At 37.3% G+C, this 18,035-nt stretch overlaps 1 protein-coding gene across 2 annotated transcripts in view; it reads left to right on the forward strand.

Moving 5' to 3' along the window:
• The window catches only part of Slc26a7 (solute carrier family 26 member 7), a 175,081-nt gene that overhangs the window by 13,005 nt on the left and 144,041 nt on the right, over positions 1-18,035 (forward strand). Inside the window, exons 1-2 of one of the 2 annotated variants that reach the window (XM_087190591.1) lie at positions 3,163-3,325; positions 3,450-3,758. In XM_087190591.1, coding sequence (XP_087046717.1) covers positions 3,566-3,758 — 193 coding nt within the window. In that variant the 5' untranslated portion in view covers positions 3,163-3,325; positions 3,450-3,565. Of the gene's footprint in view, positions 1-3,162; positions 3,326-3,449; positions 3,759-18,035 lie in introns of those variants that run through there. The other variant, XM_087190592.1, reaches the window with a different exon arrangement.

Genomic DNA, 18,035 nt, shown 5'->3' on the forward strand with positions numbered 1-18,035 from the left:
AGGGTGTGTGTGTGCACGTGTGTGCGCATGTGCAGCAGTGAATGAACTAGACCTGAAGTAGTAGGGTCTGTTATGCCATAGAGGTTAGGATAAAGACTAAAGTACAGAAATCTCAAGTAGCAGATACTGGCTCAAAACTTAGGAAAAAATGTTCTAATGATCAGAATGTCTGAAAATTGGAACAGGCTATTTTTCTAAGACTATTAATTTCAGTTATTGGAAATGGTAAAACAGAAGTTGCACTCAGGGCTGTGCCAACCTGTGTGAAACTGGGTAAATGAGGAGAAGGCACCCTGGCTGCCCCTGCGTGGATTTGTCCCCTGGCCGGTTCCATGGCTTTGTGAACTGAGAATGCCTTTCACTTCAGCTTCTACTCTCCCCTCCAGATGGGAGCTTTGTGCAGTGTCTCCTTATTAGAAACACCATAGATCAACTTGAGGAAGTAGGTTTGAGTTAAGGATTGATGCCATTCAAGGTTATGAGTTTCTATTTCCAAGGGTAGCTTGGATATAAATCAGTGCTTTAGGCGTTCCGGTCTCTGCACAGGTGAAGCACCATGCTTAAATCAAAAGTCCTATGAGAAGAATGTCATTCTTTACTTGTCTCTCAAAAGCCATTAAATGTGATCCAATTTATAACCTGCACAATATTTCCCCAAAGACTCTTACCTCACTCAAGCCTGGCCCAGTTCCCTTACACTTCATAATTGCTCCAGGGACTCTCATATACCAACCCTTCAAACTCTCTCTGAAGCCTCAGCCTATGAGGTCTTCTACCTCTCTTGTGCCTCCTCCCTCTAACCTGCATGTCCCATCTAGTTTTTCCTCTCTCTATTCTCCAGATTGTGTAAGATAGGGAAGAGGATCTGTGTTGAAAAAAATTTCCTTCTTCTTAGATTCAGGGAGAACACCAGGAAGTTGAGCAAGAGAAGATAAAATTCTTCTTTATTTTTCTCTTAATATCTTTAATTCCTGTTCTTCATCTATTTTCCTGACATTGTAACAGTATAGCCTGCAAGTCAGGCTGAGACATATTAGGTACTTCTTAGGAAATTTCAGGGTAGGAACATTGTATGTTGAAACTTCCTGAGTGCATTTTGTGTCTGCAGCTCCTTCTATTAGAGCCTAAGGAAAGAGACAAAGCAAATTATGGGGATAATCCTTACTCATAAGAACTTTAAAAACTTATGAGCCACACTGAATAAAGTCACATGAAGTAGATTTAAAGGAAGAAAACCAATAAACTATGAAAATGGTCCATGAGTAGCCTGAGGATTACCCGAATGTTGATTATACAGCATGAGAGGAACTTCAGGAATTGAGGAAGGGTTCATGGAAGGAATACTGAATAAATATTTAGAAGATTTAGAACTAGAGAAATTTGTGTAGAGACCAACTGATGAAGAGTCAAAGTGATGAGCAGGAGACAGAATACTTACTTAGTGGGATGGAGGGTGTAGGCAAGGTAGGAAGCCTTTTTCTTAGTGGAAATGCGCTCTCCCTTTTCTAAGCTCCCATATCACTTATTGTGTGACTTGAATATTAATTTATCCCCAAAATACGGTAAATGTTTAAATTAAAAATATTTATTACAGTAAAAGACACAGTGCCTCAAAATACTTCCCCTAGCTTTGAACATACGTTATTTTTCAATCACACCTCGTATTATATTTTATTGTGCTTTTGGACCAATAGAAAAATTCTTCTTAAAATATTATTTTGATCACATTATTGGTATATTTGAATTTCTGTTATCTCTGATAAAGAAACTTATTAGCAAAAGCATTGTGACCTTTCTTGCTCCCCTACCCCTCTGACTAGCTTCCTATGAACTTTTAAATCAAACAATCACAGTTCGTGTACGTAATGGAGTACACGGGACGAAGTTAAATATAACTGTTTGTGAAGGAAAACCTCTCTGTTAGGAGTGGATTTGCATTTGTCTGGTGAATCCACTTCTTATACCATAAGAATAGAGTTACAATGCTACAATTTTAAAAATGTCTCTAAATGTTTACATGCCTCAAACCTGAGCTATTGAATTGTTTGGAAATTTAACGTAAAAAATAAGATACAAAGCAAATTTTGTAGATACGCAAAAATTGAATCTCTTTCCCTCTCTCCCCTCTTTTCTCCCTCTCTCTATTTAGGATTCATTGACTTTGAAAAGAAGTATCATTGTACAGATACAAAGCAAGAGATGTCATTTTTGGAAGGCTAAGAATGTAGCTCTTCACTTTAAGAACAATAGGAGAAAGTGCAGCGCGGGTCCTTAGAAGTAGCCAAGGGATCCAGTACTTTATTACTGTCAAGACTTCCAGAAACCGGATTTCTGTTCTCTGGAAAAATGGGCATTAAAAAGTGCTGCAGCAAACTATATACATGCTATTCATTTTCTTGGCTTCACAATTTTAGCTAGGGTATTGGCTTTTTGGTTTAATTCCAGTGGCACAGCTCATAAATGCAGGCTTTTTCTTCTGGGGCTGGGGGGTGAGGGAAATAACCATAAAATAAAAATCTTTGACAGTTTGTTCTATTACAAAATGTAACATGCCTTCTTAAAAAGACCTCCTAAAAATTATCTGAACTGAGGGTACCACCACAAATTTAAAAGCTTAGGGACACTTTAAACAATAGTTTGAAGGATATGTTATTTCTCAATAAATTTCAGCTACAATAGTACAAGTATGTGAATTATACAGCTTAGAGAAACACAGAGAACTAAATGGATAGTTTTGAGATGGGGAAGAACACTAGCCACAAATATTTGTTCATTGTGATACTTATTTTCTTAGCCCATGAGATGAAATTTCAGTTTGTTTATGAGAACTAGCAATTCCTTTCCCAGACTGAGCAGTGGCTATTGAATGTTTTTGTGTGAATGAAAATCTAACCTATCAGGGAATTAAAAAGGTTAAAGACCTTTACAGTGCCAAGTCGTGTTACTGAAGTTTATAGACCTGGCAGTTGTTGGGTAACGTTGAAAATACATACTTCCTAAAGAACTGTGGCTGGATTCTCTGAAAATAATTTACACAACAGATCCCTTTGGCAGATTTATGATTTTGCATAGCTTAGAGGGAGAGACTGGACTAGCTGGATGCTTCCTGGTTTGATTAGCATAGCCCAGCCCACTTCCAACACACGCCCAGAACTACCTCATTAACCATTGGGATCGCAGCCAAAAATATAAAACTGCAGTGAATATAAAGGGAATTACTGGCGAGAGAGCTGTAGAGCAGCTTACCACTGAACCCATTACTTTTCCAAGATCAGAAAAATATTACAGTAACAGGCACCACTCCACATTCAGATAAGAATTAAAGGTTTTTATCTAGAATAATTAGCTGCAACATAGTAAGATATATAGCCCAGCTGCATCCATTTACATGCTTCTGTTAATCTCTCCTCTCTTTCTCTCTCTCTCTTATTTATTTATTTCCTGGATAGCTTTGACATTGTAAACCACAGACGAATTGAAGCCTGGCATTGAAAAGAGGTGTTCTGCAGCGATTTTTTTTTTTCTTGGCCAAAGAAGTTGACTTGTGCAAGGGGGAATCTGAAAAATGACAGGGGCAAAGAGGAAAAAGAAAAGTGTGCTCTGGAGCAAGATGTATACCCTGCATTGGGAAGACATCAAACAGTGGTGCAAAAGGCGGCTACCTATCTTGGAATGGGCACCGCATTACAATCTGAAAGAAAACCTGCTTCCAGACACGGTATCTGGGATAATGTTGGCAGTTCAACAGGTGACACAAGGTAATGTGCTGCATTTGCTTTTCCAGTTTACTGCAGAATGGATGTCACTTTGCTTCTTGGAAAAGTACTAATGATCTAGGATTGACAATTTATCTAATGAATTGAGTATTTAATGAAATAGATATTAACTTTGGAAAAATAGGTGCCATGAATATCTATGTATAAGAGATTTCCTCATTTCTTTTTAAATTTATTTTTGCTAGCAGTTAAGCATGGAACCAACTTTTGAATGGCACTACAGATTTGCAATATGAAAGTTCATACTGTTTTAGAGTAAAGAATCAGTAATTGTAGGAAAAATGAGCTTTTATAATTTGATCTTGCAAACATAATTTCCTACCTTCACTGAATCAAGCTATAAAATATCTCCTGGTTTGATACCATCATTTTTTAACTTAATTAGCAGCACACAATTACCTGTTGTAGCCTTGAGAGTTGCTGTAAGCAAGGAACAAAGCTTTCTGTACATAAAGGAGGCTCTTTGCCAAGATCATTATTTGCAAAGAGAATCCTGTATGTCTTTAGAGCTTATGTTTTACTGTGTATACAAATTTGCTTTTGTAACTTGTTACTCCGCATCTATATCTCAATAAGAAATTTAAACTAGTGAGAAGTCCGATTTTAACATTCCCAAAGCAGATTCTAAATGATATTCTGGGCTGAGATAGGTCTTTCTCTTGCTAAGAACCAGTTAATTAGTGTGTGTGTGTGTGTGTGTGTGTGTGTGTGTGTGTGTGTGTTTCCCCTAAAGGTATATTCATCATAGTTTTTGGCTAATTCAGGTAATTATTTTTTACCTGTAGCGAGGAAAGGAACTGATTTCTTAGCCTTGAGTATTTGGTACAGCTTTCTTGGCATAGCCTCTGTAAGTTTATATTTCCTTGCAATTTCACTGCCTCCTTGGCTTTATTATTTATACTGTTAAATTATAAGCACTCTTTTAATTAAATTATTCTGTATCTGGAATGAACTGGATTGTGTATTTGTGTTTTTAGTATGATTAGGGACATCTGCACTGGTGGCTTTAAGATCCATAATACTATCATATTTTATGGGATTCTATTTCACTGCATAGTCTTGTGTTACATTTTTAATGACCATTTTCCCAGTAGCGAACCATAGTAATTTTTTAGAAAAATGCAAAATAAATAACAGGTTAGGGAATTTCAGCATTGCCTTTTTAAAATTTTTAAATTCAACATGAAATTCGCCATGCAATTTCAAAACTTAGGTGATGCACTTCAAAAGGCTTTTTCACTATAGTTTCAGCATGTGCTATAAATTTACTTTGCATAAATTAATATGAAATGAAAGTATGCTTTTAGTATTCATTTGTTTTTACTTTTAAAAATATAAGATTAGTAAGAATATTTGGGGATATAATAAAGGTTTTTGTTGAATAGCCTTACCAATATGGTTTATATGTTAACCCTTTGGTAGTCAGTTATAGGGCTTTTATTTGGGTATAGATTTTGTGGAATTTTGTTTTGTGAGTTATATATTTTGTTGGTTATGAAAAACACATTGGTCAGTTCCCATTTGATGGGAAGCACAAAGCTTCCTCAGCAATGTATTATGGGAAGTTAACGATCTGGCTACTGCTCCTCTTGGAAGGCTACTAGGGAATGGGCAAGGTACACAGCTAGGAAGAACTTAAAAGATTTTGCTGGTGTATGAAAAGACTAATCCTTCTAAAGTACCTATGCCTTTGACACAATTCCATCAAATTTTCTCATGTTTATCAACTATGGAGAGTTAAAAATTGAAGTATAAAACTACCATTTATTCTAAGGGTCACAACAGTAACCCGTTAGATACATTATTTCTCCTTATCCTTAAAAAGTCCTGAGAGATAGCACTGTCCTATCCATATAAGGAAATGTAGGCTGAGAAGCATGAGGAATTTTCCCTGGATCTCATACCTGATAAATGGCAGAATCAAGACTTGATTCCAAAGCCAACACTCTTAACATTTTCAACTTATATTCTACACTGCCAAAATAACCAGACTTTTTACAATACCAATGTTATTACTAATAGGAGACATTTCTTTGGAAAGGTATAACTATCTTTTCCTTCAAATAATTTTTGTATTCAGGTTTCATCTCTGCAGTTTCTAGACTCAAAGGCAAAGTGACAAGAAAAATAACTGCAGTGGATACAGAATCAAGAACACCAAACCTCCTGTTTGGGTGAATATGATATTGGTGATTATCATCTGCTCCACTTAATTAGAAAAATTAGAGAAAGGGGTAATTTTTTCTATTGAATTGTAATGTAAACAATAGAAACCAAAATCTTTTTAAATTTAGTGATATTCTAAGCCACTTTCAATCACCTAGCACAGTTAGATTTTACGAAATTGTTGAAATTAATGTTTTTTGACCTACAAATATGGAAAGTTTATATGATTCAATCTAGTAAATTTTAAAATTCTTTTATCTCTATAAATTGACTTAAAATTAAAGATAGTAGAAATTAGCAATTGAGTGTTCTCTATATGTCAAATACCAAGGCATTGTTTTAAATTACCTTATTAAAGATTTCCTAATTATGAAATATAACTATTTTAGTTACTGGTATACTTGACTAGCCTAGAGCCTTTTCTGTGTTGACTGTACTCTCTCTAGTTCTCTTTCTTCTCTTGATTTTCAGACACTGCTCTTTGGTCTTTCTCTGCTACCTGTCTGGCCTCCTCCTCTTATGATCCTTTGCAGATTTTGCTTCCTGCTCCTTCCAATAAATATCAGCATCCTGGAAACCAAAGCCCTGGCCTTCTTCTTGAAAAGCATCCTAGGCAATTTCCTTTGCATAAAAGACCACTCACACCCTCTGCCCAGTAAATTCTTCTCAACCTGAGACCTACATGTGTACTCACAAAAACCTAGAATGTCCTGAAAGCGCCATCAACCGCAATGTTCAGTGTTCTAAAACAAACCGAATGGCACTGACGCCCTAGCCAGAATTATAATAATTAATAATTACAGCAATAGTCATTTTTAGGCACAAGTGTAAGCACTCTTGTTAAAGTACTTGACACATATATGAAATGAAACCTCATAGAAGATAAATAAGTTGTCTACAGTCACATAGCAAATAAGCAGAAGAGGTAAGATTTGAACTCAGGCAACCTGGCCTTAGAGATTACAGACTTGACTTGCTCTCAGTGAAAGTCCTACGAGTTGTTATTAGTTCTCCTCTTTTTTGCCCCCCTGCCCACCAGCATACAGTCACTAGGTTCTTTCTTTTCTGTCCTCTAAATCTCTTCCCAACCAAATAGTTTTGGTTCACAACTTCTGCTGCCTTCTTTCTGCATTGTCTTCAACTCCTGAAACATCTTGAGTCTTCATTCTTGGCTCTGTCTCCATCTGTAGACCATATTCCATAATGCAGCAGTGAGAGTTAGAAAAAGTTTGACTATACTCGTTCCCTGTTCGGAATTCTTTAATAGCTCATTTTCTCTTAGTATAAAAGCCCAATTCTTAAGCACATCCAATTTGATGATTAATAATTGGGGCCTCTTTATATAAAGCTCTCCTAAAAGAGATCCCTCTTCTGAGAATCCCTCTCAATCTCCTGGGAAGACTTGTGTTTTCTTCCCTCCCACTCCTGGTGTACTTTTCTTTTGGTACCAGGGATCAAACTCGGGACCTTGCACTTGCAAGGCAAGCGCCAGAACCACTGAGCTAAATCCCTGGGCCCCTGTTGTACTTTTTACATATCTCTGTGATAGGCTTTACTCAACACATTGTATTATAAAGTTTTGGCGCAACTCTTTTGAAACCGGTCTCCAAGCTCTTGAGACATTGTCTTCCTCTTTTTATTCTTACCAACTTGTAATTGCCTAGCATACAGAAGTTAGTTTTCAATAAATAGTACAAGAATTAAAATATTCTAGAAGCTACTGATTGTTCTCTTGCAACATACTGCCACTGTAGGAAGGAAGTTGAGTTTAAATTAATTCTTGTTTTAAAAACAAGTGTGATAAAGATACTGATAGAGAAAAGGTATATTAAAAATTGAGTAATTAATTTCTTCCCACTTCTCTTATTTTCTTGAAGTCATAAACTCGTGGCCCTCTAGACAAACCTGGTAAAGACTTCGTTGTCTCAGGATCAACTTTTTCTTCATCCAACATTAAAAGTATGGGTAGTTCATATAAAAATCCAAATACCTAGCTTTCACAAAGTGGAGACAGAGCCATACAGAACCCACATCCCCATGTGACAGACTTCTACTGGCCCTCATCACAGGTGATTCCCATTGTTCAAGGCATGTGCTTTGCATTCTGCCATGGTCCCTGCCACTCACCGCCCTTCTTGTTTGTATCGCCATTACTTGCCCAGCCCTACGGGTGGCTAACTTTGTTTCCCCTGCCAACACGAGTCTCAATGTGTTTTGTTGAGATGCTTTCAACTCACCTTTAAATAAAAAACCTTTTAAATAAAAAAATCTCTTTAGATTACATAAAACTAGGTTCTTAAACTGATTCATAGAACTGATCCATGCCTGTGTACCTGGCCTCATACATTCCAATATACATGCCTTCTTCATAATCCTATATATTTTGGTTACTTTAAAAAAAAAAACTATGCTGGAGAGAAATTGATAGACTTTAAAAGGGTGACTCCCTCACTATAGTAAATAAACATAAATATACATGTGTTCATTTCACAGAAAGATAAAAGAAACTTTAGGTCATTCTTTTATCCTGTTTAAATGTTTCTTAGAAACTATCTGTGTTTTTAAAAATATTTTTAAAAATTCTATAGCTCTCATTACTATCATCAAGTAAGAGCCAGTGTTTAACTGATATCTTGAAAGTCCTCACCAATGAATATATTTGTAGATGAGCAAGTATTTGTAGAGAATGTCATGGTCTTAAAATATGTTACCAACGGGGTTGGCAAACTAACCAGTATAAGACTGGTCTTTAGAGTATTTAGTTCACATTCTAGCCTACATGACCACTTAGGGGTTATTTTGTTTCCAGCAGAACAACTCAAGCATTGAGACAGGCTGGAAACCTAAAATGCACGACTTACCATATAAGAACCTAGGAATCCACCGAGGAGAAATAGGAGAGTGTTTTGCCTTGCATTCCAAGCGATCACCTAGAATTTTTGTTCTCAAACCATGAAAATTTTAATCTGCCATAGGGGTGCCTGATGTTCAAACCATAATGCGCTGGGCCTCATACAGAAGATGGATGGTCCTTATAATTACGAAGAATTTGTGGCAGTACTGGCACTGAAACATATGTGTGGAAGCTGAGCTTCACTGCACTCCTGAGGGCAGCTTAGTGACATGTAGAACAATAAGTAGAAATTCCTGAAGCATACTGCATTGCAAAGATTAAAGGCTTGTCTGGGAGTTCTTCTCTGTGTGCTCTCAGCCTTGGGGAGACAGAATCCTAGCATTAGCTGTGTGTCTCCAACCCAGCTCCGTGAATCACTGTATCTTCATGATAGTGACTTTTCTTTCATCCAGGAATACAACAGTTAAATATACTTAAATAAGTCTAAATTCTGCTTGCCACCTCCCCATAAAATTGTACGGAAGAGCTGAAGATGTTTTGCTACCCTTTCCCTTCTCCATTTTCCCTCATCCCATGACCCATCCCATCACTATAGCTCCAGACTTCTTTCAGCACTTTTGATTTTCTTCTATTTTTTCCTCAGTGTAGAAGAATGATTTAGATATTGAAAGACTATTTATTAAGAGAAAGTGTGCTATAATATTTAAGGCACATGGAAGAGCCAGGACCTTCCTTTTTAGGATGTAAGCAATATTTGCAACAAAGGATGAGGTATGTGGCCAATACAGACTTCTGAGGCAATAGCAGACTTCTATGTTTGTGACTTAGGATCTATTCCTGTTATTTTTAATTACTTTGTCTCAGATTTGCATTGGGAAACAATGCCTTTCCCATTTTTAGTACCTATGGTTTAAGTGAAATTCAGCTTCTAGCTCTAATGAGCTTCTAGCTCAATTGACTGAATGCCCCTACACCAGGACTCTCAACTCTGTAGGCCTGTTGGAACCACCTTGGGAGTTATGAATATGTTGATACCTGCATCTCATCTTGAATAAATGAATCAGATTTTACTAAAGGTGGTACCCAGGCCTAGAGGCATTATCTTTCTCCTCCTCCTTCCCTTCCTCCTCTTTCTTCTCTTCTGCAGCTGCTTCTTTCTCTACTCCTCCCCTCCCATCCCCTCCTCAGATTCACAGTACCCTCCCCCCTCCTCCTTATATTTCTTCCTCTTCTTCCTCTTTTTCTTCCCTTCCTACCCCCCATTTCTTCTTCCCATTATTCAAGACTGTAACATGCAGTGGTGTTGAGAGCTGCATCCAGATACTTACTGGTCCAGGTGAAAGCTTGTAGCCCAGTATTTTTATAATGTCACAATTTCACACTCTTGGCTAGTAATTGACTCAGGAATAAGATCTTCTCTCTAGGTATGGGCTTACCACACAACGGGCTGGTCATTTATTTTAAAATGATAATGGGAAAAAAATGAGCCACATAGCCCAGTCTGTCTGGATCCCAACACCTGCGTGGGATCTTTCAAGAAGGGCCAGCCTCTTTTGTGTCAGAATTGAAAACAATACAGATGAAGCACTTTTATGGCTTTTCAGTACCTCCGTGGCTTGAAAATGAAGCCAACCCAGCACAAGTTAGAGGAGAGGGAAACTGAGTCCTGAAGACATCTAGTACAGCCTTGACTTTGCACCTGTGTGTGCAAACATATTTTTCTTTGCTTATGTAGGTTTAAGTTGGACTTCTAATCACCTCAATGACATGTTTGAATGCCATTACAATTTAAACATATTATATAGATTGTTTATCATCTTATGAAACTCAGTAAGATAAATATTACTCTCTATAATTTCATGAAGTGAGAAGTTTGAGGCTCAGAAGAACACTGGGTGAATTGTCCCCAATTCTAGCTATGCTAAGGTGGATTCAAATCTCTAAGTGCAAGTCTTTCTGACATCCAAGCCCATGCTTCTGCCTTACTTAAGTCTTCAGTCTTTATTTATGACTGCTTTCTGGAAGATTTCCTCCATTTGTTTCTAGAGTGGCAGGTACAACCTGGGTGTGGCTGGACCTGGGGCTGAATCTTCCCTCATATCAGCCCCTCAGGCAGCATTTTCTTAGGATAACTATCTCCTCCCTTGACAAAATAAAGCCCAGAGTTTCCAGTTGACATCAGATGAGATCTCTGGTGGTGGGAAGAATATCTTTTCCAGGAGCTACTGTTCTTTTTCTCAAGAGTCTCTCATGGCCCCCTGCTAGAATAGTTGAGGATGAGAGAGGGGAGGGAGACATGCTTTACCACTGGCCTGAGCATCATGGAACAATAGGTTTTACTATGTAGCAGAGATGACATAGGAAAAAATGCTTGAATGAGACTTTAAAGAGGGCAATGAAAAAGGTAACAAGAGTACAATGAATTCTCTAACCAGAACCATGGAATCTCAGTATCACGTAGTCTAATATCACCACCATGAATATGAAATCTTTCTTCATTTGGTTTGGTATCTTTTGTCTCAGCTCTGTTTATTTCTATCAGAAAAAATACCAGCTCTCACCCTGATTCCTCCCAGTCCAGGGTACCACGCAGACATGCACTGCCTCTCATTCTGAATCCAAGAGATCATGACTGCCTTCAGCTCCCCTAACCTTTCTGACACTGGAGATGTCTGCTCCCCAGGGTAGGAAGGCTCTATTCCTGTCCACCATGAGCCTTGGGAGCATGCTTCCAACTCATCTTAACACCATTCTGCTAAATAAAAAAACACGACTATTGTTTTTCACTTCAGTCTTTATGCTTGATCAACTTTTTCTTTTCTCTGATTACATTTTGTTTTTCTTAAGGTAATCCACTTCCATGGCTTCAGTTGCCCCTTTCTACTGGTGAATTGTAGAAATAAATTTCCAGCCCAGTTCTGTCTTCCAGAGAGATATAAATCCACATCTAGATATAAATATACAGCTTCCTATTCAACACCATCTGAATGTCTCCCAGGGACATATTTAAAATGGAACACATCATTTACTCCCTTCAAGCCAGTCCATATCCTCTATTTTTTTTTTATAATGAAAGTCACCCCCTGCCCACCATCTACCTAGTTATCCATGCCAGAAATCAGGGAATGATCCTCATTCCCTTTCCCCCTTAATAGCCACATTCTATTAATCAAATTCTATAAATTCTTCCCTCTAAATGTCTCTCAAATACATTTGGTGCCCATTGCTTTAGTGTCAACTTCCTTGGTAGTAGTAAGTTAAGTAAAACTAACATTTGCTAAATGCCTAAAATATGCCACACAGTGTACTAAGCATTCTTTGCATACTATATTAACCTTCATAATAAGAATAAGATGAATTTTATACAGTTTTTATTTGTATTTTATGGATGAAGGGAAATTGATTAATTTTCTATAAGGCAGAGACAATGTTTAAATCAAGCCTTTCTTACTTGCAAATCCCATGCATCTACTTTTATTGAGCCTGCAATCCATTCCTTGCTAGTTTGCATATCTTCCCATGTATAGTTCTGTCACTCTATTATTTCTTTTAAACTGAACTAAAAATAAATTTTCAAGGTAGTGGAGAAACTTTCAGTCTCTTACAGTGACCAATATACCCCTAGGTCTGTTAATCATGAGGTCCCTGGGACATGGTCATTATTTTCATGCTTTTGAGATCTCACACAAATACCCAGTTACAGCACAAAAACCTGGTGTGCTTTACCTTAGGCCTTCTAGTGATTAGAACCATGAACTTTTGATGAATAATTATCTGTGAACCAAAAGAATGTGTGTTTAAAGGAATTTTGTTTTCACACTATTATGTTTCTTGAATACATGTCGATTTATTATGGGAGACCTGCTTGTAATATCACTTAACCCTGAGCCTCTGGTAGTGTGAAGCAGACAGCTGGCTATACTGTGGTTTGCTAATAATAATGGTTGGACCACCACAAACCAGTTACCAGATGGGAATAACGTTCATCATTACCCACACAGTTTGGGTCTGATTTTGTATGTGTAGTTCTTGGAAATGCCTACTACTACCTAATTATTTTGTTTTCAAGAATATGGAAATCTGTCTTGTGAGTGTTCTTTATTTATTTCTATTAAAATATTTGATAGAATATATAATCTTTTGCTATGTTCTTGGAAAGAGACAGAAAAGTATAAGACAACAATCCAGCACACAAGGGGATTATTATTTTTTCTTTCCTCAGAAATGTGCACAAAAGTATATGAGAAAATGATCTTGTTATTTCAACCTTGAAGATATCATTCTGGTGTGGGTATGTAAGGGTGGGAACATTTTCTTAATGAAAGTTTATACAGTATTGATTTCAGCCACTTTTTGCCTGGAGTAGGTTGTATAACCCAGAGAGCTGCCAAAGAATTCTGTTTTTATTTAGGAACATGGAGACTACTACAATTCTATCTACATAAGATAACATGAAATGAATATTTGGTGGTAAAAATTGGACCAATATAGAGGACAAAGTGGTAGTCTTAAAATGCTAGCAAGATTTGATTGGTTATAGACATATGATATTATATGAAGTGGCATTTTAAAAAATCACATCCTATTAGTCACTCTTTCCTTGGAAGTGATCACTAGGGAACTATATACACAGGTAACATTGAGAGAATGATAAACAGTGTCCCACACTATTAGCTGAGTTAGTGCACGAAGTATAGCTCTAGCCAAGTTAGAGTGGAGCAAAATAGTTTAGAACTGTGATCTAAGGTTTGTAAAGCTGAGGTTTGAATGTGCTTATGGAAAGAGAAAGAAAAACATATCAAAGCTTACTTTGAGGCAGACTGGTTCTTTTATCATGCCAATAGCACAGGCTAAGAAACAGTAGAAGACAGAAAAACTTACACTCTTGGACATGGCCTTCTCCCACCAGGAAATGTGTCCTCTTTGGAGTGTTCAACTTTGACCTCTCCAATTAGCAGCACTCCTCTTTACTGTGGGAGGCAGCAGGTAGTTGAGAGGAGTCTGAGAACTTCTGCTATACAGCCTGAGCGAGGTAGATACAATCTTGACCTCGGATCCAGGTCAGGCTCAGGGAGGCTAGCTAAGACAAATTTAGTCTGGCAAGTGTGAAATTTAGCACTTAAGGGTCAACCCGTGGAACTAGGACACAAAAGGTAGAACTGTGGGAATAAAGTGTCAGAAGCTAAGGTAAAGTGTCGGAGCAACTCAGGATTCGAGTCTAGGTTCAAGATTTTGGATAAAAGGGTCTGAGTTATATTGCAGGGAGCCAGCAGCATTGCTAGACCTTAGAGTCTTTTCTAATTTTCTACACAGTATACAAGCAGACTTCAAATTTTGGTGGGTGAGACTGACCATACGGGATACAATGAGATGCACCTGGCTGGCGTGAGAACTGAGGGAAGAAGCCACAGCCTGTAGCTGTTGTTGAAGGTTACATGTTGGGGTCTCCCAACCTCACATTTGAACATCAAATTGGTCTCTCTACCCTCCTGCTGATTATTCCAGGGATATCAAGGTTTTTTTAAAAACTGAATATGGAAGGTCAAGTGGTTAGCACAATTTCTGCAACCCCTCAGTGCCTCTCAGATTTGAAGAGGATGGACAGTTTTCCTGATGTTGACTTTTAAATATTGATTTTAAGTGTTAAAAATTTATGGACTATAAGATCTTTGAGTTTTTAGTAATGGAATTACAAGCCTTGAAGGGTGTTGAATATATTGCCTAATCTGATGAATATTTAAACACAATTATTAACAATAAAATTAGTATTTTAGCATAGCATTTAATAAGTGAATGAACCATTCCTTTGTGATAAGTCCAAATAAGTATTAATAAAGTATTAATAAAGGACTGGAATATTATATATATATATATAATATATATACCTTGAATGCTGAGAATCTTTAATTTACAAATGTTTCTATATCCAAACCAATTTTATCTCAAGTTTCTGAATCTCAGAAAAGTGATCGAAGGTAATTTTAGGATTACTATTTTACAAAACAATAAAGGTTTATTCCTGTTTGATCTCAATAGAATCTATTTCATAGTTGCTTAGAATTAGTGAAACCCTGGGCTTAATCCCTGGAGCAATCATTCAAACAATCAATCAGTCCATAAGTCTATAGGATAGGCATGTAGGTATGTGATCCCAAAGGTCTTATTTCACTTTGGTAAGCTCCTGAGTTAGAAATTGTACTATAAAGTACCAAATATCAGGTAGATATTGAAAATCTGTTATGATGGCTTCTTCTGCTACTCTGACTACCTAGGACCCTGTGGTCTTGACCTTGTAGCCTTGCTTCTCCACATTACTTCCATCATTGTAAGGGGGCTATGTTATCATAAAAACATACATTAATAGAATATTTTAGTATCTATACCTGAATGGAGGATTTCAGTTCATCTCTTGTCTCTTATTTTGAAAGAAAATTCTTCTTATTTGAAACTAACTTTAAGTGCAATTTTCTATTACCTTGGTATTTAAGCATTGAAGACCACCTAGCAAAAATGTTAATGACATCATCTGCTATAAAAATTCTGATCACTTATTTAACCGTTTCTATGTGGCAGTGCAATGTTGGGCCGTCTTTTTCCTGGATGCCCTCTACTTCTCTTTTTATTTTCTTCCTGTCTCCTTTGCAACGTTCCTCTGCCAAGTTTTAAGGAGCATTGCCCTAATCCTTTTGCAATCGATTAGGTGTTTCTCATATGACTCTATAGCTTCTGATGCTTTCTTTTCAAAAGTTTTTTGAGTAAGTATTTATTCGTTCTTTTTATTCTGCTAAATTCTAAGATTGGTAAGGCCAGAGATAGTATCATATCTATGTTATTTATCATTAAATTGTTTGTACCTGGTTAGGTGACCAGCACAAAGAAGGTAGTCAGTAAACATTAGTTGAATCCTACTTGCCTGGGAGAGTAACTCAGTGGGAAAGTTTTGCGTAGTATGTTCAAAGTCATCCCCAGTACTGAGAAAAAATTTTTACCTATTGGCATCTTACTGATTGAAGTTTACAGAGGTTAAATAACTTGTGCAAAGTCTCCTTGATAAAAAGAGATGAATTTGAGATCCAAATCCATGTCTCTCTAATTCTTGATTTTATGACATGTAGGGCAGGTCCAGGGACAGCTAGTTAGTGCTGGAGGTGATGAGCCGTGTGCAGTGAACCCTATTAAGAAAATATATGAGAATCCACTTCTCACAGGAACATTCTCTGCATGCAGAGATTCACGCTCCTGTAGCTTCTCCCTAGAACTGACATTGGCCTCTGGAAGTCCAGGTAAATTAATCCTGGCATTTTTTCACTAGTAACACTTGTAGAAAAATCAGAATCATTTAAAAGGAGAGGCTCTGTGGTGCCAGCACAAACATAGTCTCAGATCTATAACAGCCCTGCTGCTCAGCCACTTTAAAGTGTTTAATTTTAAAATTTTTATTTATTTATTTGTTTATTTTTTTTCCCAGTACCAGGGATCAAACTCAGGACTTGTGTTTGCAAGGCAGACATGGCACCACTGAGCTAAATCCCTGGCCCTAATTTTAAAAATTTAACCTTTTAACTGCTACCTAAAATCACAAAAACTGTACATATTTATGGGGTGCCATTTCAAAACATGCGTTGTGTCACGTGTAAATCAGATTAAACATATATATCTTTTCCAACCTTTGTCATTTCTTTATGAAAAAACTTCCCACATCTGTTCTTCTAGCTTTTTAAAATATAAAGTCCATTGTTGTTACTTTTAACCATCCCACTGTGCAGTAGCACATCAGGACCTCTTGCTCCTGTCTAACTAATTTAGTGCCCTTTGGTCAACCTTTCACCAGCTCCCATCCCATCCCTGGCCCCCAACTCTCCCCAGGCTCTGGTAAACACTGTTGTACTCTCAACTTTCGTGAGATCTAGTTTTTCGATTTCACGTGTGAGTGATATTATGGAGTACTTCTCTTTCTGCACCTGGCTTATTTCATTTAACACGAGGACCTCTAGATCTATCCATGTTGTCTCAAATGCAGTAGCAATGTTTCATTCTTACTTCTGAAAGTATTCCCCTGTGGATATGTCCTACCTTCTCTTGACTCATCCCTCAGTTCATGGACATTTAGATTGTTTCTATTTCTTTATATCTCTCATAGAATTTAATGTGGATTTGAGAACATAGTAAGAGCTTTATATATGTAGACTGTCAGAGTGACCCCAGGCTTGGACTCAGCCTGAATCCCTTGAGCAAGTTCTCTGCTAACTCTTTTTTTTTTTTTTTGGTATCAGGGATCGAACTCGGGTCCTTGCGCTTGCAAGGCAAGCGGCGGAACCACTGAGCTAAATCCCTGGCCCAAACTTTTTGAGTTTTTGTTTTGTTTTGGGTACCGGGGATCAAACTCTGGTCCTTGAACTTGCAAGGCAGGTGGTGGAACCACTGAGCTAAATCCCCAGCCTATCTGCTAACTCTTAAGATTTAGTCTTACATGGCCTGGGATTTAGCTCAGCGGTGCTGCCACCTGCCTCGCAAGCACAAGGTCCTGAGTTTGATCCTCAGTACCAAAAGAAAAAAAAAAAAAGAGATTTAGTCTTACAATATGTAAAATAGGGATAATAATACATAACCCAGAATTACTTTGGAGAAGAAAGGAGAGAATATAAGGTGCTTGGGACAGAGTTCAGTGTATGTGAGGTGTTTGATATTTGTTATTATTATAATGTTTTATTATTACTACTTCCTATGAGAACATAAACCAGTATTAGAGATTATAAAAAGAAACTACAAAGATAGAGATTTTTACCTAGATTGTTAGTTGTTATATCTCAACTACTTAATTTTAGGCAGATGTTTTCCTATCTGTAGGCTTTAGCTCTGTTTCTTGAAGGTCGAAAGATGAAGAATGTAAGCTTTGCAAGAAATATTCTAAAAGCAAACTGTAGGCATCATACAAAATATTAAGGGCATACCTCCCTGAAGTTTGCCAATGGTGGGGTACTTCATATTTACAGCTAGTCATTACTGATGTCATTTTCTAGATATGTATCTTTTAACATCTGCATCTCTATGAATGTTCATGCATATATTCTAACTCCTCCCATTCCTCCTTCAACTTCCCACTCCCTTCCTACCCAGTTAAAAAACAGAATTAGAAGGCCCAGGGATTTAGCTCAGTGGTTTTGCTGCCTGCTGCGCAAGGACCCGAGTTTGATCCCTGGTACCAAAAAAAAAAAAAAAAAAAAAAAAACCCAAAAAAC

This window comes from Heterocephalus glaber, unplaced genomic scaffold (assembly GCF_053883595.1).
Source record: "Heterocephalus glaber isolate CG9 unplaced genomic scaffold, H.glaber_assembly_v1.0 deba00001553, whole genome shotgun sequence".
Classification (NCBI taxonomy): Eukaryota; Metazoa; Chordata; class Mammalia; order Rodentia; family Bathyergidae; genus Heterocephalus; species Heterocephalus glaber.